The 25,607-nt window shown below is 47.5% G+C and overlaps 1 protein-coding gene across 1 annotated transcript in view; it reads left to right on the top strand.

The window, feature by feature from the left end:
• The first annotated feature begins 3,623 nt into the window (after nucleotides 1–3,623).
• Nucleotides 3,624–25,607, top strand: part of LOC134437374 (tenascin-N-like) — a 28,895-nt gene continuing 6,911 nt past the window's right edge. The window contains exons 1-2 of the mRNA XM_063186867.1: nucleotides 3,624–3,840; nucleotides 24,997–25,266. Of these exons, the coding sequence (XP_063042937.1) occupies nucleotides 3,639–3,840; nucleotides 24,997–25,266 (472 nt within the window). The 5' untranslated portion in view covers nucleotides 3,624–3,638. The remainder of the gene's footprint in view (nucleotides 3,841–24,996; nucleotides 25,267–25,607) is intronic.

The following is a 25,607-nucleotide window of genomic DNA, read 5'->3' as shown; positions in this document are numbered from 1 at the left end:
AGGTCCCTAGTTTAGTTGAATGTTTCAACTTGCACCACAATGGAAATAGTAACTGTGCTGGCTGGATTAAGATTTGTCAGCCTTCTATTTACCTACATGCATATGTAGTGTAGTGCAATATGACCAGACAGCTCAGACAAAGTCCACTGGAGAGACAGTATTCCACACACAGGCCAAGTCCACTGGAGACAATATTCTACACACAGGCCAAGCCCAATGGAGGCAATATTCCATACAGCTACTGCCCTTCAAATGCAAAGTGCAGTAACTACAGTAAGTAACTTGTCAAAATGGAGTTTAAACTGAAAAGGGTCTTCATTACACCTACTCTATTTTGAGACGAAGCCTAATGGTCCAAACATATCCCATTTTAGAGATATTGCTATGTCAAATTTGCAGTAACTACAACATCCAAACAAATACCAAAGTTTTGAAGGCATTTTTGTCAGTTTCAATGTTGGCAAAGTTACGGTTATGGCACTATGCCTTTGTGACAATATTCCACACACAGGTCAAGTCCACTGTGACAATATTCCACACAGGCCAAGTCTAAAGCAGGGAGATAAAAATCTGCCTCTCTGTCTACACCACCAGGCCTTCCAGTGGAGAATAGCTGTAACAGTTGGTTTCTTTTCAATCCTTTTGAAAGCTCAAGAGGTGCTTATGTTATGCTAGATGTTGTACCCTTGTGTGTAGTAAGACAAAGTGCTGTTCCCAACTGGATATTGAAGGCGACATCAGAGATGAGACAGTATGCAGTAGCCTATATAGTAAATAACAAATATAATAAGAATTCTACTGTATGTGGAAATATATGTGGTGTTGAGGTGGAAATTGTAAGCACATATAAGTATCTGGGAGTGTATCTGGATAACAAACTAGACTGGACTGCCAATACAGATGCAGTATACAAAAAAGGACAGAGTCGGCTATACTTCCTGAGGAAACTACGATCTTTCAATGTGTGCAACACACTCCTCACTATGTTCTATCATTCTGTGGTAGCCAGTGTTCTCTTCTATGCAGTGGTGTGCTGGGGTGGAAGTATAAGGAAGAGGGATGTTGGGCGACGACTTGACAGACTGGTGAGGAAAGCTGGCTCTGTTGTGGGAGAAGAGCTGCAGAACATCACTTCAGTGTCAGATAGAAGATCTTTGAGCAAACTGCTCACCATCTTGGACAATAAGGCGCACCCACTCTACAACACAATCATCCAACAAAAGAGTGTGTTCAGCTGGAGGCTGAGAGCACTGAAATGCAGGACTGACAGACTGGGGAAATCATTTGTCCCTAGAGCCATGCAACTCTATAATTTGTCCATTAAGGACAAAGAGAAACTCCTGGACTTTTCTGCATGATCACCTTATTATATCCCCGAAACGCGGAGCGTCGGGGATGTAATGGTTTTGCGTGCGCCGCCGCCGCGTCCGCCGCGTCCGCCGCGTCCGCCGCCGCGTTAGGTCTTTCGTGTTAACGCGATAACTTTTGAACGGATGTTTGGATTTGTCCCAGATTTTTGGGGTGAATGCTCTAGGGCAGGTTCATGAACTGATTCGAGTTTGGAGGTCAACACTTTCAAGATGGCTGAATTCAAGATGGCCGAATTTTTGTTTGGTCCATAACTTCTGACCGGGTGGATGGATTTGTCCCAGATTTGGTGTGTGAATGCTCTAGGGTAGGTTCATGAACTGCTTCGAGTTGGGAGGTCAACACTTTCAAGATGGCTGAATTCAAGATGGCCGAATTTTTGTTTGGTCCATAACTTCTGACCGGGTGGATGGATTTGTCCCAGATTTGGTGTGTGAATGCTCTAGGGTAGGTTCATGAACTGCTTCGAGTTGGGAGGTCAACACTTTCAAGATGGCTGAATTCAAGATGGCCGAATTATTCTTTGGTCCATAACTTCTGACCGGGTGGATGGATTTGTCCCAGATTTGGCGTGTGAATGCTCTAGGGTAGGTTCATGAACTGATTCGAGTTTGGAAGACAACACTTTCAAAATGGCGGAATTTTCATTTGGCCCATAACTTCTGACTGGGTGGATTGATTTGCCCGGTAACACCTTATTTTAATGGTTCACCATTTCAGTGAATCTACCATATTAGGTACAGTGTAATAACCAATGTAACAATATTTAATACCATGTAATACTAGTGTAATACCAGTGTAACAATATGCAATATCAGGTACAGTGTAATAACGAGTGTAACAGTATGCAATACCATGTAATATAGTGTAATACCAGTGTAACAATATGCAATACCATGTAATACCACTTACGCACAAACACATGATGTAAGTAAAAAAATTACATTGTATTAAATATTGTTACACTGGTTATTACACTGTACCTAATGTGGTATATCCACTGAACCATTAAAAGAGTATTACTATTTGCCCCATTTTTTGCTTCATTTTCACAATAGTCGTTTGGTTTTAAGCCTATGCACGTCATGTCACGTCTGTATGTATCATATACGTTTACGAAATGGTGGACGGGAGTGGTAGGAATGATGGGGGACTGGAAGCGTCGCGTTTCGGGGATATACCTTAAGCAGTCGAAGGCGACTGCACAGGCAGTCTAGTTTATTTTGTATCTACTTTTTTATTTGTATTTCATTTTTACTTCTCTTTTTAATCTACAGAGCAAACTGGAAAAAGAATTTCCTCTTGGGGATAAATAAAGTTTAATCTAATCTAATCTAATCTAGAAATACATGAGATATACATGAGATATGTCAGAAAATATTACAGGAAAATACAGTATGTGTATAGATAAAAAAGGGGTGGGCCTTGGCAGCTGCCCAAATGGCTAAGGCACTGTGCTGTTGCACTTGAGACCTGGGTTCAATTCTGTCCTGAAGTCATTTCGAGATTCCCCCATTCGCTTCGCTAAAAAGTTTAATATTATGCAAATGAGGAGCGAATTTGCCTGCGGCGGCCCAATCAAATCAACAATATCTGTTCCATTCCATTTGATTCACCGTGACGACCTGATGACAGTGCTGTCAGAATGGAACACTGAATTTCGCCTCTCTTTGCCTCGATCGTTTCGCCTGGTATGTGTCCCTAGCGTAATGAGTAGTGGCCATACAGAGAACAACCGTACGCACTTAATAGTTCTGTTGCATGTACATGATTTATGCTTCTTACAATAGAGTATGTGTGGGTATGGAACTTGTTGTGTTGTAGAAGTCCCTCCACCGACAAATCTGACTGTGGAAACAGAGGGATCATCTATGTCAGTAACATGGAAGAAGCCAGCTGCAGTGGCTGAAGTGTCCTACCTGTTGACCCTGAGCAGAGATGAGGAAAGTCAGCTCCTCTACACAGACCTGGAGGAGCACATCTTTACTGACTTGAAGCTCGACTTGCAGTACACCATTAGTGTCTCGACGGCACTAAGCAATGCAGCTCAGAGCAAACCTGTCTTTAAAATGATCAAAATATGTAAGCAACAATTTCACGTTATTGCTAAATATAACATTAGTGTCAGTAATTTTACTGTCTGAATAATTGTATGTACCCACTCTGTCTTGACTTGTCAACTGAAGTGTCAATGCATTCTAGGCATCCCCATCCCTGACCATCTTGTGGTGGGGTCTGTGACTGCAACATCTGCCAGCCTGAGTTGGAGCATGCCCAGTGAGATGGATGAGATTCCACACAGTTTCCTGGTCTCCTACCACACCAAAGGAGCTGAGCCCCAGACCATCACCACAGAGTCCTGCAGTGTAGCCATCACAGGCCTGACACCAGGCATTGGACATACTGTGTCCATCTTTACTATAGTTCAGGATGGGCGAAAAGGACAACCAGCAGTTACTTTCATCAAAACAGGTCAGGGGTTTGCAAATTGGGGAAATTGATTTGGTTAGCTGACCCGTAGAAAATCAATAACATTTAAATGGCATTGATTGTCATAATATGCTTCATCATAGAGTTGTATTTTTTCAGATCGGCTCTTTGGTCAATTAGCAGGTTATCTCCCCCTTGAGAGGATTCAACAAATAATGGTTTATTCAATGCAAAAAAACGTCCTGCACTAAGCCTGTCACGATATACGATAAGTCAATAAATCGGACGATAACTTTTTACAAGAACGATCACTTTTCTGGCCCCGATAAATAACGATAAATTATTTGCGTGATGTTTTGTTTTCCCTCTCTCCCTTTCTCTACCGTAGCCATAAGACTACTGATGGCGCGTTATAGGCCAACGCAGCGCAATGGCGCTTAAATGTTGGTGTAATTTTAAGTTTCAGTGCAGTTCTGGTTGGAAAAAAGTGCATTGATCTGGCTACTTGCGTCTTTGAAATAGAACGCTGGTGTTCCCGCGCGTCGCTTATAAGCCTCGACAAAGAATCAGCGCTAGAGACTAGGAGCGCAATATTCTTCCAGTCTCGGTCAGCGCATCTGCAACGTTCCTCAGAGAGTGGAATGAACAGCTCCAACACGGAGGCAAATGTTCATTTTGAAACATGCGCAGCAACCCAATATCCACGGCGAAGACGTGTTTGTGCAAACATGAAATAGTGGTGCCGTCGCGACAAACTTGCTCTGAGGCTGTTATTTTAAACCTCGCCGAGTTTCCACTGTTATTTCAATGCGCCTCCTACCCCGACGTTCGTTGTCTGTTCTTTTTGTGATTTTCGCTATATTTCTTGTTTATTTAGACCTAACAATATGAGTAGGCAGTCCGCAAGCAAATCATGAAGATAAGATTTGTGGATTTAAATCTGTCAGGAGAATGTAAACGGTTGAGCGCGCTACAGGGGAAACAGAGGCGTGGCGACTAATAACTCATAAGAATCAATGTATGGGCGTTCATAAAGGACTTTAAAGTGCGCAGAATTGCAACTTCTTCCAGTCGAGGGTATCGGAGAGAGAGAGAGAGAGAGAGAGAGAGAGAGAGAGAGAGAGAGAGAGAGAGAGAGAGAGAGAGAGACGGAACTTGTGCATCTGTTCATGCTCTTTTGCTTTTTGCTGATGTTGAAATGCCTTCAACAGGGCTGATTTGGGTTTTGACTGACAAGTAGCCAGTAACAACGTGCATTTGTTTGAAATAAGTTGTCTAAGTAATAGCCTAATTTGTGAATTAACAATACCCCACCAGTAGGTTATTTTACATCACACCATGGATAGGCCTATAAGCCATTCAGTGTGCTTGAGAAAGATAAATAACAGAAAATGTTAAAGAAAGACTATATAACTTACCTTAATAATAAATACAAAAAAAGCCTATTTAGAGTCTATTATGCTCCATGAGGATGTATTTAAAAACATATATATATCCCCCGCCGTGATGCTTTAAAAATGTGAAGGGGTGTAGTCACATTTTTATTGCATTTTTACGTCATTATATTGTTTGACACATTTCTTCTTGGAGCAGGCGTCAATCTTAATTATTGAAACTTCTGAGTCTGCTGGCCCAAATGTTACATTCAATGTTTCAAGAAGGAGGCCGCACCTTGCATAGCAGTGTTTTTATTGCACATTATATTGTTTGAAAATGGCGAGAGAGACAATATTATCGATTATCGCAATAATGTCTTGTTATCGTTATCGCCTGGCAAAAATTGTTATCGTGACAGGCCTATCCTGCACAACCTTCCCCTAGGATGTCTCTGCCTGGTGTCACTTTGAGTAGTGAAACCGAAGGTTATGTATATAACCACGGTTCTATGAGTTCCGGATGACCGCCAGAGGCAGTGCTTTCAGCACATGAGTATTCATCTTACGGATCAAGCAGGTCGAGAATTAATGTCAACAAAGTAACACGTGACCTGAGTGATGTCACCCGGTGACCCCGTGTCAGGGGTTAAAATACCGGTGAACCCAGGAAGTGACCTCTTGGCAAATCTTCTCGAACACACTCTGAGTGACTGCCAAGCTCTGGCGGTCATCCGGAACTCATAGAACCGTGGTTATATACATAACCTTCATTCTATTTCGCTCCTCCTGACCGCCAGAGGCGGTGCTTTCAGCACATGGATGACTAATACCAACAAAATCATGAGGAGTGCCTACCCGTCGTCAGTGCTACTGAGACGGGCCTGAAGCCACCGGCAGCACCACAGTAACATGTGGGGCAACATCAAGAAAGCCAGGCAATGGTGCAGCCTGATGCCGAGGAGGCCGTGCTGCACACGTCCTTGCACGTACCAACGGCAACATGGAAGCCAGTGTAACCTGGCCCAAAGGATCCACGAGCTCCCTGAGTGAGAACCACAGGGGGCAGCAAGTAAACAGTTAACATGGCAGTTGACGGGGACACCTGTGCCACCCCGTAGCGGTACCACAAACGGGGGGAACCACAATGGATGAGGCGAACCACGGAAAAGGTCAACAACAGGGCACTGGACGCCCATAAGGAAGTTGCTCCCATGCCCCTCAGACTAGTGTCGGCCCCTGAAAGCAGCTGCTGCAGCAGGCCCATAGAGGGCAAGGACTCAAGGCGGAATACACGACACATGACAGATGAGCCGCCCGCCCCGAACAAGACCGCAAGACAGGCCAGAGAACATCTGAGGGCAATCAGGATAGCCATCCACACATTCATCCAACTTGCGGCCATCATCAGGGGGCTCACAAGTCGTAGGCAGTGTTGGACTGCCATCGCAGACCAACCGTCCAGGGCAGCAGCAGTGGTCACGACCTCACTGTGCAAGGCAGCAGCAGTGGGCATGACCTCACGGCGCAAGGGCAGTTCTTAACAGACGCGAGTTCCAGCGTCCAGCGTCTCCAGGGTCGAAGGCAGACATGGCAGCCAGATGCAATGTAGAGCGGTCAGCGACAGTAGGACCTGGCAGGAGCCAGAAGGGTATATCCAACCCAAAGAGGCCTCAGCAAGCGGAGATCAAGAGGGACAACGTGGGATGCCGAGGCCCAACACCTGGAAGGAGCGGAGAGCAAGGAAGGAGAGCCTCCACTTCCAATGCCCGCAAGTACGCTGGTCATAAGCAGAAATTGACGCCTAGAGACACCAGGCCAGGTCTGCATGTCGAGAACAGGGCAAAGCGCACCAGGTCGAGAACAACAGCTTGAGCGAAACAAAACCACATGCGACATAAAAGCCGCGTCGTGGCTTGCCCAAAGCGGACGGACCAGAGGGACATATGGGAGCCGCAGGAAGAGAGCAGACGGCCCTCCAGCAAGGCCCCGGCAAGGGTGCTGCGCAAGCCACACCAATCACTGCGCCACAGCCAAGGTCGGCGTGACTCTGCCCCGGCACTCAGGCCAGACAGGCGAATGCCAGCAACCAGGAGTCAAAGAGAACTCTCACAGGGGGCGTCCCAAAACGGTCCATGGGGGCCGAGAGAAGGCCAACAAAACATGGGACATCGAGAACCCAATGCATGTCGTACGCAACGCTGCCTCATAGACCTCGCAGACGAGCTCATCTGCGACGTGTCCAAGTGGCCAGGGCAGTGTGCCCCGCCAGTCCCAGTCCAACGCCCTGTCCGACGAGGCAAGGAGGGCGGCCAGAAATGGTGCAATACCCGGCAAGGCCATAGATGCAGCAGCCCGGCCAATGCCTGATCGACGACCCATCGAGCAAACACCAGTAAAGGCCACATAGGAGCCATCGGTATAGACAGGCGGGACAGGCAGGGTAACCAGTAGTAGGTACAGCCACTGCAGCAGAGACGCTTTAACAGTCCAAGCGGCAACAAGTCGGGCCCAGCGGGAAAGGGGCGCGACACAGGCCGCAGACGCCCATGACAAGTCAACTGTGATGCCCCTGCAGCAGAGGGCAGAGCATGAAGCTGAACCAGCCAGACACAGAATCCACAGTCGTAGGGGCGTGTACGCCTACCGGCGCCCAGAGCACTCATGTGAGACCATCCATAGCAAGGCCAACAGAGCGAACAGTCGTAAGACACCGAAAACTCGAAGGGAGAGCCCGGAGTGGGGTCACTCCCTTACAGTAGTAGCAGTCAGAGTGGCATCCTGACCCCCGGACATACCACTCATGAAGTGGGAAAACATGAAGAGCAACAGGAGAAGGAGCGGTAACGCTCCAACATACCAGTAGCAGCCGCAGCTGCAGTGGTGCGGGCGCCAATGGCACTCTTAAGAAGCCCATAGAGAGTCCACGCATAGCCAAAGAGGGGACGACGTGCAGCAGTCGGCCTGCGCGGCACAGTCGAGGACAATGAAGGAAGCACCCGGGTCCTGCACCCAGGGCAGCAACGCCCACATACACGTGCACCAGTCACTGAGGCATAAGCCCAACGGCACACTCTGCTCGCCAAGGGGCGAAAAAGTCACAGGCCCAATCAGGTCAGGAGGACGACGACATGCCAGACGTACGACAGTGGGCAAAGGCGGACAACAGGACGCAGAACATAACTTGCATACTGAAGCCATAGCAGAAGAGGCGAAGGCACCAACTGCAATCACAACCGTCCACTGTGAAGTTGGCCAAGGCCAACAGACTCCAGCCAAAGAGCATAAAACAGGGTATGGTGTGAAACCACTCACCCAGAGCATCAGCAGTCGTACAGGCGGAAACGCCAACGGTGCATGCAAGGAGCTGACTGGCGGAGACACCCACAGTCAGTCAAACCCAGGAGAACGACCAGAACCAGTCGTGATGTAGGAAAAAGAAGCAAGCTACACAGAGGGGCATGAAGTGGAGCAACACACGCAACTGTAGCAGCCCTGGCGGTTGAGGTGCCCCGGGCGTCCACAAGAAGCCGTTGGATGAAACAGCCGACAGCAGGCGGTATCCAGGAGAGAGACAGCCAGTCGCAGGACGCTGAATGGTAGAGAACCGCAGAGGAGTGGGGAGCACACATGCGGTCTCATGCAAGTCATGCAAGAGTGCAAATATGCAAGAGTGCAACTATGCAAGCATGCGAAGCAACCGAGCAAGCCATGTAAACACTGGAATGGCACGGTGCGTATGGCCCAGCGGCACACCGTGGCAGCTGAAGTAGCCGTGGCATCAACAAGCATGCCACAGGGTGGAGGCCACCCGTGGCCAGAAACCCACTCTGGAGCAGTAGCAGGTGTGGCACTCACAAGTAGCCGTCTGGCGAAAAACACCCATGGCCAACCAACCCAGAAAGGGGCCAAGCATCAGCCGCGTGCCAGAGGCTGCAGGTCGGCAAAACAGGGCCGACAACTCCACCAGGCCAGTCGACAACTTGTCCACCCCTGAGGGCAAGGAGTCTGGGCACATCCACGACACCTCCAGGAAGCGCGAGGTCACCCCGTGGCGCCTGCTTGGCCTCGCTGCAGCAGCCGGCGTCATCTACAGCCCCCCATGGCCAGCGGAACGGTAGGCCGAGGGCCAAACCACACCAGTTCGGCAGTAAGTGCTCTCACACGCAGACCTGAGCAAGCAGCACAGGCCACATCTGTCAACCTCAGCCGCTGGCGTCCCAGCTCCAGGCAGGAGGGGCGACACCAGTCCCAGGGGCCTAGACGGCAATGCATCAGTCAGGCAGGCAGGCACACAGGGCGAGGACACCCCAGTGGTAGCCGAGAGGGAAGCCAGCAGTCGGACAGTCAGGGCCGACAGGCAAACAAGGCAATACACACAGCAGGGCGAAGACACCCCAGTGGTAGCCGATGCAAGCCAGTAACCAGGTGAGGCGAGAGCTCCAGGCCAACTGGTGAATACCACACAGAAGGGGCTGGGACATCCAATGGCAGCCAAGAAGAAATCCAGTTATCAGGCAAGACGAGGGCCCTGTGTTGGGAAGCGAAGACTGCAATACACAGAAGGGAACAAACAAGCAATACATACCCCAGGGCGAGGGCACCCTGGTAGTAGGTAAAAAGTAGGCAGCAGGTAGGAGATGACCCTACAATGTCTAGCAAATACTGCAATTATAAAACACAAGGGGCGAGGACGCCCCAAGCATAGCCAACAGGAGCCAGCAGCCAGGCGGCAACACCAAGCTGACAAGCAAATAACATTGGACATTAACATTACATTGCAATGCAGTCGGTAGGCGCTGTACACCCAGCGACTCACAATAGAGGACATACCATAAGTATCAGTGTCCTTGAGTGTTTTGAAAGGCGCTTTTAAATAAAATGCATTATTATTATTATTATTATTATTATTATTATTATTATTATTATTATTATTATTATTATTATTATTATAAGCACAGCCAATATCCTGGGCAGACAGGAGTAGCACAGTGATAGAAATGCAAGGCAAATATACACTTCTGGGGCGAAGACGCTCCAGGTGAAAACAGACAATAATCAAACAGTGAAGAAATAACACAACCGGGCAGGAATAACAACCGGGGTGAGCAGAGTGCAGCCAGAGAGAGTAGAGAGAAATTGTATTGTAGATTGAATCTCTGGAGTAGCGTGACGCCAACGGTGCAAGGGCAAAGCGAACCACACTGGCCCGTGGAGCAACCGTACAGACGGGCTACTCTGTACAAACAATGAAGACGTAACGTAAATACAGGCACGCGAACACAAGTAACCGAGCTTGCGTCGAGTGTCACAACAATCGCCCAGTAATAGTACCATTCAGCGGCGAGAAACACCGTGAAAATAAATCGAAACAGTAAATGACAGTCCACTTACCCAAACGAAGGCCAACGCTAGGCAGGCAGGCGTTAATACCTAATCCCAACTCGAAAGCGCATCACGCCACGAGACCGCTCGTCAAATCCAGTTGCGGGAAACACCACTGAAGACAACGCGGTAGCAGTTAATACATGAACAGAAAACGGCCTACCTTCCACGGGAAAGGCCAGTGGAGGCCAAGTTATTAGTCTCCAGTCGGCGAGAATAGTGCCTCGAGCCAGGGGCCAGGCAGGCTAGGTAGCCTAGCCCGCCCTCCTCCACCGAGCGGATAACACTCAGTCGAACACATCGTAAATGTGAAAGAGATACTCAAAGGAAAAAGCGACCAACGCCATTTCATGGGGGGTGGAAAACCCACAGCCCCAACCCTATGGGTGCGAAACGAACAAAGCGTCAGGTCAATCCCAAAATCTTCAAACAACAAACTAGAAACCAGGAATCGAGAAGATGAAAGACGTCACTTCCTGGGTTCGCCGGTATTTCAACCCCTGACACAGGGTCACCAAGTGACGTCACCCAGGTCACGCGTTACTTTGTTGATATTAATTCTCGACCTGCTTGATCCGTAAGATGAATATTCATGTGCTGAAAGCACCGCCTCTGGCGGTCAGGCGGAACGAAAAAGAACCTAGAAGTGGTCACAGATTTTTATTCTGGACTACAATCTAGACTACAATCTGTTTTTAAAAAAACATGTAAAACCTACTGACTTTTGACAATTTCTTTAAATTCTCCTATACAGTAGCTGTCTTTTCTATAAAACTTTGCATGGCCTGGCGCCACCTTGGATTTTATAAAATATCGTCAGACACACAGGTAACTCGAGCAGTTGTTAATAAAGATGTAGAGATTCCTTTTAGGAAAACTGACAAACGTGTCCAGGAGCCCAAAAAACATGTTCACACGGACTGATAGTTTGAACCCGTACACACGTACACGCATACAAGCACACTGCACACACACACACACACACACACACACACACACACACACACACACACACACACACACACACACACACACACACACACACACACACACACACACACACTGTAATAACTAGCCCTATTATGGGGCCTCTTTCTTTTTTACTACCATACTTTTTGCCTTTGTATTGTCTCTCATTTCCTGTGTCACTGTATCTTTTTTGGTGTAAGAGTATGTTTGTGATTTTAAATTCTTTGCTTGGAAACATCTAGCCTGCCTTTTTTTAGACACCAGATGGAAATTATCCTTTGGGCTACAATCTGGCACATTTACATATATGTATAGCCTATGTATGTATGTATGTATGTATGTATGTATGTATGTATGTATGTATGTATGTATGTATGTATGTATGTATATGTGTATGTATGTACAGTATATCACGAAAGTGAATACACCCCTCACAGTTTTTGCAGATTTTTGAGTATATCTTTTCATAGGAAAGCATTACAGAAATTTCACTTTGACACAATGATTAGTGACCTTTTAACAACTTATTTAACCACTTAAATTTCTTGTTCACTCAGAAAAAAACAAAATACAGCCATTAATGTTTGAACATGTACTTACAAAAGTGAGTACACCCCAGATTAAAATCCGGTAGAGAAGGGGCTGTGTTGGCTCCAATCGTCTCGAAATGAAACAAAATGAAAAGGGATGAAAAGGGAGGTCATCAGTGTGCGTTTCAACCTTTCTTTGCATTGAACTTTTACATTTTGAGTCTGCATCTGGCTTAAATAGATTGGTGTGAGATTTGAATGCAATCCTATGGAGAATATCATGATCTGCTTCAGTAGTCACAGTGCATGTTGACATGCATGTTTCTTTTAGGTGTTTTTCAGATTGCCAATGTTGACAGCATTCATGCATCCCCAAACCATGTCAGTCCCACTACCATGCTTGGCTATTGAGAGGATACACTATTTTTTGTAAAACTCACTTGTTTACCAAGCAAATTTGTTTATCTTGGTCTCAAGAGAGATGAACAGACCAAGGATATGGATGACTGGAGCTATGTTGTGTGATCTGAAGAGACCAAGATAAACAAATATACTTTAGATGGTGTCAAGCATGTGTGGTGGTAAACAAGTGAGCTTTACAAAAAAAAGTGTATCCTATCAAAAGCCAAGCATGGTAGTGGGACTGACACGGTTTGGGGATGCATGGATGCTGTCAACATTGGTAATCTGAAATACACCTAAAAGAAACATGCATGTCAACATGCACTGTGACTACTGAAGCAGATCATGATATTCCCCATAGAATTGCATTCAAATCTCACACCAATCTATTTAAGCCAGGTGTAGACTCAAAATGTTAAAGTTAAATGCAAAGAAAGGTTGAAACGCACACCGATGACCTCCCTTTTAATCCCTTTTCATTTCGTTTCATTTCAAGACGATTCGAGCAAACACAGCCCCTTCTCTCTCTAGATTTTCATCTGGGGTGTACTCACTTTTGTGAGTACATGTTCAAACATTAATGGCTGTATTTTGTTTTTTTCTGAGTGAACAAGAAATGTAAGCGGTTAAATATGTTGTTAAAAGGTCACTAATCATTGTGTCAAAGTGAAATTTCTGTAATGCTTTGCTATAAAAATATATACTCAAAAATCTGCAAAACTGTGAGGGGTGTATTCACTTTCGTGATATACTGTATGTATGTATGTATGTATGTATGTATGTATGTATGTATGTATGTATGTATGTATGTATGTATGTATGTATGTATGTATGTACGTATATATTTATATATGTATATATGTACAGTATGTATGTAGGCCTATGTATGTATGTGTGTATGTGTGTGTGTATGTATGTATGTTAATTAATGTGCAATGTCCTGAAAAAAATAAAAGTAATGTAAATTACTATTCTATACTGAATTGTCAACCAAAGTTGCTACTTTTCAATGCATTCTAGGCATCCCCATCCCTGAGAATCTAGCGGTGGGGTCTGTCACTGCAACATATGCCAGTCTGAGTTGGAGGGGTACAGGTCTTTTCGTCGAATGGATTCTTGAGAGGGGACCATTTGAACAAAATGTTGGACCATTCGTATAAGGCAGGGGATCTTTCGTCGAGGACGTTCCGTCTACCGCAAAAGCCTACGAAAGGTCCTTAAAATTGAACTAAAGATCCTTAGGTTTCAACTAAACGTCCCTTCAGCCTGCCTATATTAGAAATGTAAATCAGCTTTTTTAATGCTCATTTTAAGGGTTTTGTTTATTTAAATATGTAAATCAGCTGTTAAGTTTTGTTTTTTGTTGATTTAAACATGTAAATCTATAAATAAAATGTACTTACTCATTTTAACTGGTAGGGCTATGTTGTTGGTTTTTTAACGTTTACGTCGTTACATTTTTTGACAATTTACGTTTATGCCCTTACATTTTTTGACAATTATCTAGACAATATTTGAGAAGCTTTTTTTTTCACGTCGTTACATTTTTTGACAATTTACGTTTACGCCCTTACATTTTTTGACAATTATCTAGACAATATTTGAGAAGCTTTTTTTTTTCACTTTTACGCCGTTACTTTACTCCCATCTGCGGCAGAGAGGCGGGACCAAGCACAGCCTGCTCGCTTTGAATCAAAGCAGGGCGGTTTAATGTGTCAAGAAGTAGGCTATTGACCCTTGTGCTCGCTTTGAATCAGAGCAGCGCGTGTCTAGGCTGTAGACTATAGTGCATCTAGAAGTAGGCTATTGACCATTGAGCACATTGTCATGCAGCGAGTTTTCTGACTTTCCGGTAACTTTTTAGATGCGAAGCACCAGCAACAAGAGAAAGCTGTCTCCCGACACTTTGATGTTTCTGATTCAAATAGTTCGCGCATGAGCCAGAAAACAATATACCCATGCACCTGTGTTAAGCCCATGGCTACAGTAGAGAGAGAGAGAGAGAGAGAGAGAGAGAGAGAGAGAGAGAGAGAGAGAGAGAGAGAGAGGTTAAATCGCTACGTTAACACTGCACAGGAGCGCGTTCTCTCTCCGCCGCGTAAAGGTCTTTGCATGAACAAATGAAATGGTAATTGAATAATAGTTTGCCAGTATTGCAGGGTGTATTAAACCCAGTGTACGTTGGGGTGCAAGGGAGAGCAAGGAAGAGAGCAGCATCTGTGATTAACGAAATGTGTGCGTAAAACCTGCTGTTAACCAGTGGGTTTTGTGAAGCTTGAAGTGTACCGCATTAAAAAAAAGCTTTGTTTGATTTCGTGTTTGTATTTTACTTTGACGTTGCCTATAGTCCTCAGTTTATGGGTATTTTCAGTTGACCCCCTACACGTTTTCTTTCTGTCATGTAGGGTATTGTTCGACCGTATTTTTTTATCATTTTGATTTCGGACTTAATTTAGCCCTTCAATCACCCCTCTCCAATTGCAAACTTTACCCTGATAGAAGAGCATTCGCTACCCTGCACGTACTCGTTAAGCACTTATTGTCTGACTGATTTTGGCTGCTGCGAATAAGGTAGGTCTATCTTATAAAAAAAAAAAGGGTCTGTCGTCGTTTTGGCTGAAGGTTGACACCACGAACCGAATGACAATTGCAGTCTTGCCGCGGGTCTTGAACAGTGCTCTCTCTTTCCGATTCAGATTGCTTCTTCTGAGAAGGCAACTGGCTACCGCAGGAGAGGGGAAAGGTGGCAATATTATCCACAAGCTTGTTGGATAAATTGTGTTTAGCCTATCACAGATGAGGTTCTGGAATATTTTGTAGTGCAAGAGAATGCTGTCTGCCGACACTTTGATGTTTCTGATTCTGAATGACAACAAAGTTCGCGCATGAGCCAGAACACTACATAACAGTGTTGAAAACATTACAGAACCCATGCACCTGTCCATGGCTACAGTAAAGAGAGAGAGAGAGAGAGAGAGAGAGAGAGAGAGAGAGAGAGAGAAATGAAATCGCTATGTTAACACTGTGGGGCGCGTTCTCTCTCTCTCTGCCCGGGTTTTTTGTTTGTTTTGTTTTTAAACGACAAATCTGGTCATAAACACCCGTTTGCTTCTGATTTCTGTGGCAGTTGATTATTAGCCAACTGTAGGCTGTGCATTGTTGGTGGATGCAATATTGTCTGTGCAGGTCACTGTTGGTCAGTTCTGGGAAGGTTTATGCCTACATACTACCAATGTCAGATTTTAATGGAATGACATGTCTCGCCCCTCTTCCAAACTGACACCAGACAGAAAAGATAGGCTACTTTAAAACATTAACATGTTCAAATAGAACCGAAAATAGTTGCAGAGACTGTTTCCTGCAGTGTTTCTCAACCTTTTTTTAGGCAAGGCACCCTTTCAATTAATGAAAAATTAAGGCACCCCAAACCAACAAGCCGTAACATGGCATCGCATCCGATAACACACAAGCTTAGAAAAGTAACACATTTGGAGACGTCACACGACCTAGGTTCGAAGTTGCAGCTGACTGGGGCTACCTATATTATTGTGCGTAGATAGCAGATGAAATATTCCACTGACCAGCATTAACTTATCAATTTAGTCAAATATCTATTATATCATTCTACATAATTTATTTATCAGCCACGTTTCCAGGGCACCCCTGAAGGGTTAAAGTATTCGCTAATGGGCATGAAGTCTTGTCATGCAAATGACCTGCCGTGTTCAGTGGAAGTCATCCACCCTCCCACATAGAAGGCAACCCTTTCAACAAAGCCACGCAGAGTGGACAGTTGAATGTTGCTTGAAATAAGTCCATAATGAATAAAATATTACGCGCTACGTCAACGTCTACAAGAAAAGTAATGGTTATTATTACCGTTGCGCGTAAAGATGAGGAAGGGATGGATAGATGGATGGATGCTGTCCTATGGAAGGGGCCGTCAAACAGTCTACATGACATCTTCATTAAAGTCGTTAAAAAAGTACTTGTCAACAAAATCATGCCCCCGGAAAAATAAATAAAGTGCTTGCATTGACACGCTGTTGTTTTAATTTCGCATTTCTTTCATGTCCACTTAGTATGCTTTATCCAATTAGCCATGGATGCAGGATCATTCACTGGACTGGACACTATTGTAAGAGGTGAAATTTAGACCACGATTCAGGAACGACAGACAACAGGAGTAAAGGTTATGGTAGTTTTATTTTTACAATTTCATAAAATGCACCTGATAGTTTTTTGACTACAGATACACGCTTCAGTGCTAAAGTATGCACCCGGGACCTTGCATCGCAAAGCGATGTTTCAGAGCATTTTTTATTATTATTTAAAAAAATAAATTAAAATAAAATAAAATAAATGCTGTTTTTTTCCCATGGCTCTCCCCCTAACTCTGATTTTTTTTGCCATGGCCCTCCCCTCCACCTCATTTTTTTTCATCATGGCCCTCCCCCCCCTACGCACCAGCCCCCCCCCCCCCCCCCCCCGTAAATTACGAACAGTCCCTTACAGTACAGTTTTTGATTCTGCATTCAGCTCCAGTGTGCGACTCCTTTCTTTCTTTTTAAATTATGAGTGTTCCACGAACTATCTTTCTTTGTGCACGCTATAAAATGGCAATAAACCTGTTACTATAAACTACTGGTTAACTTTGTATGCTTTCTAATGTTGGTAAAGGCGGGATAAGCGGGATAATGTATTGTCCACACGTGACTACGGAAAATATATTTCCTTCGAAGCGGAATAACAGCACTCCGCCTTCGGCATCGGGGGTGTTATTCGCCCGTAGGAAAATATTTTCTTATAGTCACGTGTGGACAATAAATTATCTCTTACCTTTACATTACTGTTGTAGGCCTACATTTTAAAACATTTCGTCGATATTGTAGCGGTGCAACCGACTGTAGTTTTAAGTTATGAGATGGGCGCCAGTAAGGCAGCAATAAGATTGCCTTTACCTTTCCAAAATGAATACAAATCAGTGATCAACACATTAGAAATAACTCAGATCATCACAACGAATATCTTTTCTTATTTTTAGTAGTGCATTTTTGCAAAATCCTTGTTTGCAGACTTGTGCGCTTGGTCTCAATTTGGAACAGCTCACATCAATGTCTGGCTTTAGCGATTCTTGCGAATGGTGATCTTCTCGGCACACTTCATGGTTCCCTCTCTCTTGCTCTCTCGGCTTGCTTCCTGACAGTTAATTTGAAATTAACCCCATTTTATAGGCTGCACATGTAGTGCACAGGGGGTAACGCTGCTATCTCACTCCGGAGGAGGCAGAGGCAGTCCGTTACGATATAGTATATTTATAAAATAGGCTATAAAATAGGCCTAATGATAAAAAAGCAGCCTGAACTGTGTAACTAGAGATGCACGCACTTTCTACATGGTTCGATTTTTGTTTTCATTGCATTGTGGTGGTAGGCACACAAGTTTGATAAAATATAAAAAATAATAGGCTAATAAAATAGGCAGACTAAACTAAACATCTGCCCAGTTAAACGAAAGGTCTGCATGGGTTGAACGTAACGTCCTTAGGTCTTCGACGAAAAATCCTCAGGTACTGCACGAAACGCCCCATGCCTTCTACGAATGGTCCAACGTTTTGTTCGAATGGTCCCCTCTCAACAATTCATTAGACGAATCGTCTCGAATTCTTAGGAGCATGCCCAGTGAGATGGATGAGATTCCACACAGTTTCCTGGTCTCCTACCACAGCAAAGGGGCTGAGCCCCAGACCATCACCACAGAGTCATGCAGTGTAGCCATCACAGGCCTGACACCAGACACTGAATATACTGTGTCCATCTTTACTAGACTTCAGGATGGGCGAAAAGGACAACCAACAGTTACTTCCATACAAACAGGTCAGGACTTTGCAAATTGGGGAAATTGATTTGGTCAGATGACCCATAGTTGCCTGACTCTCACCAGACCCATGTGTATTTCCGCTCAACTTTGTGAGCTCTAATGAGGTTCTGGAAGACCTTCCAATTTGCCCTGCTCCCGAACCAAAACTCGGACAAACCAATCAGGATCAGTGTTTTCATAGATGTGACATAGTCAATCTTAAAATGTAGTGGAGAAGGGGGAAAATAAATTTGCAAGTGAGGCAGAACCCAACCATCTGGCAAGAGTGAGCTTAGATCCCTAGTGGATCCATTTAAATGACATTGTTGTAATGTGCTTCATCATGGTATAGGTAGAGTGTCACGGACCAGACAGAAGGGGACCACAAAAGCGTCACGATTTGAAAGTTTATTGATCTCTTGGGGAAAGGGAGTTGGGAGAGCGAGTCTTGGGAACCTGTGTGTGTGTGTCCCCCAGCAGCAGAGAAGCGTCCGATGGTGGTGGAGGGTCCGCGAGTCCTGGGGGGGGGAACACACACACAACAGGAGAGATCAATGAATGCAGAAGTACAGGCAAGGATAGGCAGTAATCGTGGTCGTAAAGTCAGAAAGGCAGGTCGGTTTACCGGGGATCAAGATCAGGCAGGTGTGCAGAGCGGAAGGCAGGTCGGGTTGTCAGGGGCTGGAGATCAAGCAGGTTTGCAATCAGGTCCGGGTTCGATCACAGGAGTCAGAGTTGTAGCCAGGAAACAGGAGTCACAGGAGTGAAGTTCACAGACGGTCTGACAAAGGAGAACTGAAAACCAGAGCTTTAAATACAGAGGGTAACGAGTAGAGGGAATGCAGTGCAGCTGGATGGCCAATGAGGTGAGAGAGTGAGAACAGGTGGAGCAATTAGGCAGAGCAGAGTGGAGAGTGAGGGATAATTGAAAGTGATTAAGCTTGTAGACAGAAGCCAGGAGAGATATCATGACAGAACCCCCCCCTCAAGGGACGGCCCCAGAAGTCCCCAAGCAGCACCACCAAACCGGGCGGGTGGAGGGGAAGCCGGCGGAGGGTCAGAATTCCTCAGAGCGATCGGACTCCATTGCTTCATCCTCAGGGGGAACCGGCAAATCCACTCCATCCAGTGGTCCCACCGCCTCACCATCCGAAAGCACATCAGAATCCAGGACACGCGCCGGGACTGGTTCAGGCTCAGGCTCAGGCTCAGGCATTGGGCGGGCTACAGGTCAGGACCCCCTGGGGCGGCCACGCTGGACGGAGGGCTGGTCAGGATGCTGACGATGGAAATCAGTGATGAGCGTCCGATCCACGATTTGTCTGGCAGGCACCCAGGACCTTTCTTCCGGACCATAACCTTCCCAATCCACCAGGTACTGGATTCCTCTTCCCCTTCGTCTGGACCGGAGCAGTCTTCGGACAGAAAAGACAAGGCCTCCATCAATGAGACGCGGAGGAGGAGGAGGCGGTGCAGCCGGTAGCAGCGGGCTGTTGTGAACTGGCTTTATTTTCGAGACATGAAAGGTAGGGTGCACTCTCATGGACCTGGGTAGTTGTAGCCGGACAGCAGTTGCGCTGATGATCTTCTGGATGGGGAATGGGCCAATAAACCTCGGAGCTAGCTTTCGCGACTCAACTTTGAGTGGCAGGTCCTTGGCAGAAAGCCACACCTTCTGGCCCACATGGTAGGTCGGCGCCGGAGTCCTCCGACGATTGGCCCCGATAGAGTAACTGTTGACAGATTTGAGGAGTGCGGCACGGGCTCGAGCCCAAGTGCGGCGGCATTGCCGGGCATAGGCGTGGGCCGAGGGGCAGGTGACCTCTCCCTCCTGGCTGGGGAAGAGTGGTGGTTGGTAGCCGTAAACACACTGAAAGGGGGACATACCAGTGGCAGAACAGGTAAGGGAGTTGTGGGCATACTCCACCCAGGTCAGTTGTTTTGCCCAGGCCCGGGGGTTAGAAGAAGCCGTGCAACGGAGTGCCTTCTCCAGTTCCTGGTTTGCTCGCTCTGACTGACCATTGGACTGCGGGTGAAATCCAGATGATAGGCTTACTGTGGCCCCCAGCAGATGGCAGAATTCTCTCCAGAAGGTGGAAGTGAATTGCGGGCCCCGGTCAGAGACAATGTCCCTAGGCAGTCCATGTATCCGGAAAGCGTGGTCTAAGACCACCTGGGCGGTCTCCTTGGCAGATGGTAGCTTCGGGAGGGGGACGAAATGCGCCATCTTGCTAAAACGGTCCACAATGGTGAGGATAGCAGTCATGCCGTCGGATGGGGGCAGGCCAGTTACAAAATCCAGAGAGACGTGGGACCAAGGTCGTGAGGGTACAGGTAGGGGCTGGAGCAGGCCGGCTGGGGGCTGGTTGGAGGATTTGTTCTGGGTGCAAACGTGACAGGCACGGACATATTCACGAACGTCCCTCCAAAGAGTTGGCCACCAGAATCGCTGGGAAAGCAGACGGCAGGTGCGATTGGATCCAGGGTGGCAAGCAAGACGGGATTTGTGACCCCACTGCAGAACCTGAGATCTCAATTCTTTAGGGACAAAGAGACAGTTTGTGGGGCAGGCACTGGGCCCAGGTTGGTTGCGGAGAGCATCCTGCACTTGCTTCTCAACATCCCAGGTTAGGGCAGCGACAACACAGGGGCCAGGCAGGATGGACACAGGTTCCTTGATGTGCATGTCGTCTCGCTGAAACTGACGGGACAGAGCATCAGGCTTGGTGTTGCGTGATCCTGGGCGGTAAGACAGTGTAAAGGTGAAGCGGGTGAAGAACAGAGCCCAGCGGCACTGTCTGGAATTCAGACGTTTGGCGGTGCGGATGTATTCGAGATTCTTATGGTCAGTCCAGACCAAGAATGGGACCGTTGAGCCCTCCAGCCAGTGGCGCCACTCCTCCAGAGCAAGCTTTACAGCCAGTAGCTCACGGTTGCCGATGTCGTAATTCTGCTCGGATGGTGATAGCCGGCGAGAGAAGAACGCACAGGGGTGTAGTTTGCCATCCTCTGCTGCTCGTTGAGAGAGCACAGCACCGACACCCACATCAGAGGCGTCCACCTCCACAATGAACTGCCGGTCAGAGTCAGGCATCTGGAGGATGGGGGCAGAAGTGAAGCGGGACTTGAGGGTGCTGAAGGCATCACTGGCTGCTGAGGTCCAGATGAATGGTTGTTTGGGGCTGGTCAAGGCAGTGAGAGGGGAGGCGACAGTGCTGTAATTGCGGATGAATTTACGGTAGAAATTAGCAAATCCAAGGAACTGCTGCAGCATCTTTCTATTTTCTGGTATGGGCCATGAAGTCACAGCTGACACCTTGGCTGGATCCATTTGGATGTTCCCCTCTGCTACAATGTACCCCAGGAAAGCCACTGACCGAGCATGGAACTCACATTTCTCTGCCTTGACGTATAGGGAGTTTTCCAGGAGGCGATTGAGGACTAGTTGGACATGGCGGGTGTGTTCTGACTGGGTTCTGGAGAAGATCAAGATGTCATCAAGGTACACAAAGACAAACTTGTTCAACATGTCCCGTAAAACATCATTGACCAGAGTCTGGAACACTGCAGGGGCGTTTGTGAGTCCGAACGGCATAACCAGGTACTCATAATGGCCAGTTGGGGTGTTGAATGCCGTCTTCCATTCATCTCCCTCCCTTATTCGCACAAGGTGGTAAGCGTTCCTCAGGTCCAGTTTGGTGTAGACTGTGGCTCCCTGGAGTAGCTCGAAGGCAGAGGTGAGCAGCGGAAGAGGGTACCGGTTCTTGATGGTGAGGTCGTTCAAGCCCCGGTAGTCGATGCAGGGGCGAAGGGACCCATCCTTCTTCCCCACAAAGAAAAACCCAGCACCAGCAGGAGAAGAAGACGGACGTATAATGCCAGCTGCCAGAGAGTTAGTGATGTATTCTTCCATGGCTCTTCTTTCGGGGGCTGACAGAGAGTAGAGGCCACCCTTGGGTGGAGCGGTTCCTGGACGGAGGTCTATGGCGCAGTCATAGGGCCGATGTGGGGGCAGTGAAGTGGCCTTGGCTTTGTTGAAGACCTCCCGGAGTCCGTGATAGCACTTGGGTACGTTGGAGAGGTCAGGGACAGAATCGGCGGGTACTGAACTAGAGGGTGGCATGGCAGAGCGCAGACAGGTCCGGTGGCAGTCCTTACCCCACTCAGTGATGGTCCCGGTCGTCCAGTCAAGATGCGGGTTATGCTGGCGGAGCCAAGGGTAGCCCAGGATAAGCGGTTGACCCGGGGAGCGGAGCAGGTGAAAGCTGATAGTTTCGTGGTGATTGCCTGACAGGATCATGGAGATGGGGGTAGTGACGCTGGTGACTGTGCCAAGGAGATGACCATCAAGAGCTCGGGCTGGGACAGGACAGGGCAATCGATGGCTCCCCAACCCCAACTGACGGGCCAGCTCAATGTCCATGATGTTGGCCTCGGCACCGGAGTCTACTAGGGCAGTTAAAGTGTGGGTGGCTTCAGAGAGGAGGAGTCGAACTTGAAAAAGGGGCTTACGGTTGGTGGAGGGTTGGGTGGACATCGAGCTCAACCGGATCCCTCCTACGTTCGGTGAGCTGCGGCTTTTGCTGGACAGGAAGCAACTCTATGGTTCTCACCGCCACAGTACAGGCACAGGTTGGATGAGATACGACGCTGGCGCTCCGCAGGAGTGAGAGATGCACGGCCAATCTCCATGGGCTCTGGCGGGTCAAGCTGGCTCTGGGGAGTGGCTGAAGAGGGTGGCCGGACAACAGAATGACTCAGAGTGCGAACAGATGTCTGGGTGGAGCGTCCCTTTTCACGTCGACGAGTCTGGATCCGACGGTCAATCCGGACGGCAAGAGCGATGGTCTCATCGAGCGTCGAGGGTTGGTCATGCGAGACGAGTTCGTCCTTCACATAGTCTGCCAGGCTGTGAAGGAAGGCATCCACCTGTGCTGCCTCATTCCATGAACTGCGTCTTGCCAAGGTGCGGAAATCAATGGAAAAGTCTGCCACTGTCCGGTTCCCCTGGCGGATGGTCATCAGAGCCCTGGACGCCTCTGCTGTTGATGAGTCTAGGTCGAATACCTTCAACATTTCCTTGGCGAAGGCATCGAACGAAGCGCAGGCTGGGGTCTGCCGGTCAAATTCAGCGGTTCCCCACAGTCGAGCTCGGCCCGTCAGGTGAGTGATGACGTAGCCCACTCTGGCCCCCTCTGTGGAGAAGGTCCTGGGTTGAAGCGAGAATTGGACCCGGCAGCTGGTTAAGAATGCTCGTACTTGGGCTGGGTTGCCGTCGAAGCGTTCAGGATTGCCGATCTTTGGCTCGTGGGCGCTGAGAGCAACAGGAACTGGAGCCGCTGGAACTGGAACCCCCGGAACTGGAACACCCGGAACTGGAACGTTGGGATCCTGGAAAGACGCTGGGGCAGAGAGGAGACTTGGTGCAGATGGTGCAGTTGCAGTTGTAGCTGGAGCAGGGGTATGAGCAGATGGAGCAGGAGCATGGACAGATGGAGAAGCCATGTTGGTGAGCATTTGTAAGATCTGGGCTAGCTGTTGTTCTTGCTGTTGGATCTGCTGTTGGTGATGGTGAAACTGCTGTTGTTGTTGGTGACCGAGCTGAACTAATGACGAGATGTCTCCAGTCATCCGACGCACCTCTCCCTCGGTCTGTTCCAGGCGCTGCATGGCAGTTGGTGTTTCAGGGTTTTCAGAGGTTTCCATGCTGGGTGAATCGTGCGCTGGGTCCATTCTGGTCAGACCGTTCTGTCACGGACCAGACAGAAGGGGACCACAAATGCGTCACGATTTGAAAGTTTATTGATCTCTTGGGGAAAGGGAGTTGGGAGAGCGAGTCTTGGGAACCTGTGTGTGTGTGTCCCCCAGCAGCAGAGAAGCGTCCGATGGTGGTGGAGGGTCCGCGAGTCCTGGGGGGGGGAACACACACACAACAGGAGAGATCAATGAATGCAGAAGTACAGGCAAGGATAGGCAGTAATCGTGGTCGTAAAGTCAGAAAGGCAGGTCGGTTTACCGGGGATCAAGATCAGGCAGGTGTGCAGAGCGGAAGGCAGGTCGGGTTGTCAGGGGCTGGAGATCAAGCAGGTTTGCAATCAGGTCCGGGTTCGATCACAGGAGTCAGAGTTGTAGCCAGGAAACAGGAGTCACAGGAGTGAAGTTCACAGACGGTCTGACAAAGGAGAACTGAAAACCAGAGCTTTAAATACAGAGGGTAACGAGTAGAGGGAATGCAGTGCAGCTGGATGGCCAATGAGGTGAGAGAGTGAGAACAGGTGGAGCAATTAGGCAGAGCAGAGTGGAGAGTGAGGGATAATTGAAAGTGATTAAGCTTGTAGACAGAGGCCAGGAGAGATATCATGACATAGAGTTGTATTTCTTCTGACTTGCTGTTTGGCAAGTTAAGTTTATTCCTCATCAGAATGTAATCTTGTCCTGTAAGGATTCAATTGACCCCAGCTCAGTTTGAAAAGGTTGAAGGGAACCGGGTGCACTGATTAGCTAATCGTACCACAGACCTTTTAGTGAACCATACTGAGAACCTGCTAACAAAGGTCTCAGTACAGTTTGCTTCAGGAGGTCAGGGTACAACTTGGAGCATTCACGACTGTGCAGAAAATTCCCAGTCCCATTCTGTATTGAATTGTCAACCAAAGTTGCTCATTTCCCATGTGTTATAGGCATCCCCATCCCTGAGAATCTAGTGGTGGGGTCTGTGACTGCAACATCTGCCCATCTGAGTTGGAGCATGCCCAGTGACATGGATGAGATTCCACACAGTTTCCTCGTCTCCTACCACAGCAAAGGGGCTGAGCCCCAGACCATCACCACAGAGTCCTGCAGTGTAGCCATCACAGGCCTGACACCAGACACTGAATATACTGTGTCCATCTTTACTAGACTTCAGGATGGGCGAAAAGGACAACCAACAGTTACTTCCATACAAACAGGTCAGGACTTTGCAAATTGGGAAAATTGATTTGGTCAGATGACCCATAGCAGATGTATGGTATAACATTGAAATGTTATTGTCGTAATGTGCTTCATCACAATATAGAGACCCTGCTAACAAAGGTCTCAGTACAATTTGCTTACGAGGGGTCAGGGTATGACTTGGAGTATTCACATCTGTGTAGAAAATTCCCATTCAAGGCTTGAGTTTGCTTAAATGGCCAAAAATTAAAAGGAATAATTTGTAAAAGCGCTCTTGTTATCAGCATTTTTGCGGTCAGAAACATTATATACAAGTCAAGTCAAGTGGGTTTTATTGTCAATTTCTTTACATGCACTG

The sequence above is a fragment of the Engraulis encrasicolus genome, chromosome 21 (genome assembly GCF_034702125.1).
Source record: "Engraulis encrasicolus isolate BLACKSEA-1 chromosome 21, IST_EnEncr_1.0, whole genome shotgun sequence".
Classification (NCBI taxonomy): Eukaryota; Metazoa; Chordata; class Actinopteri; order Clupeiformes; family Engraulidae; genus Engraulis; species Engraulis encrasicolus.
Note: the sequence above shows the minus strand (reverse complement) of the source record. Positions and strands in the feature narration are given on the sequence as shown.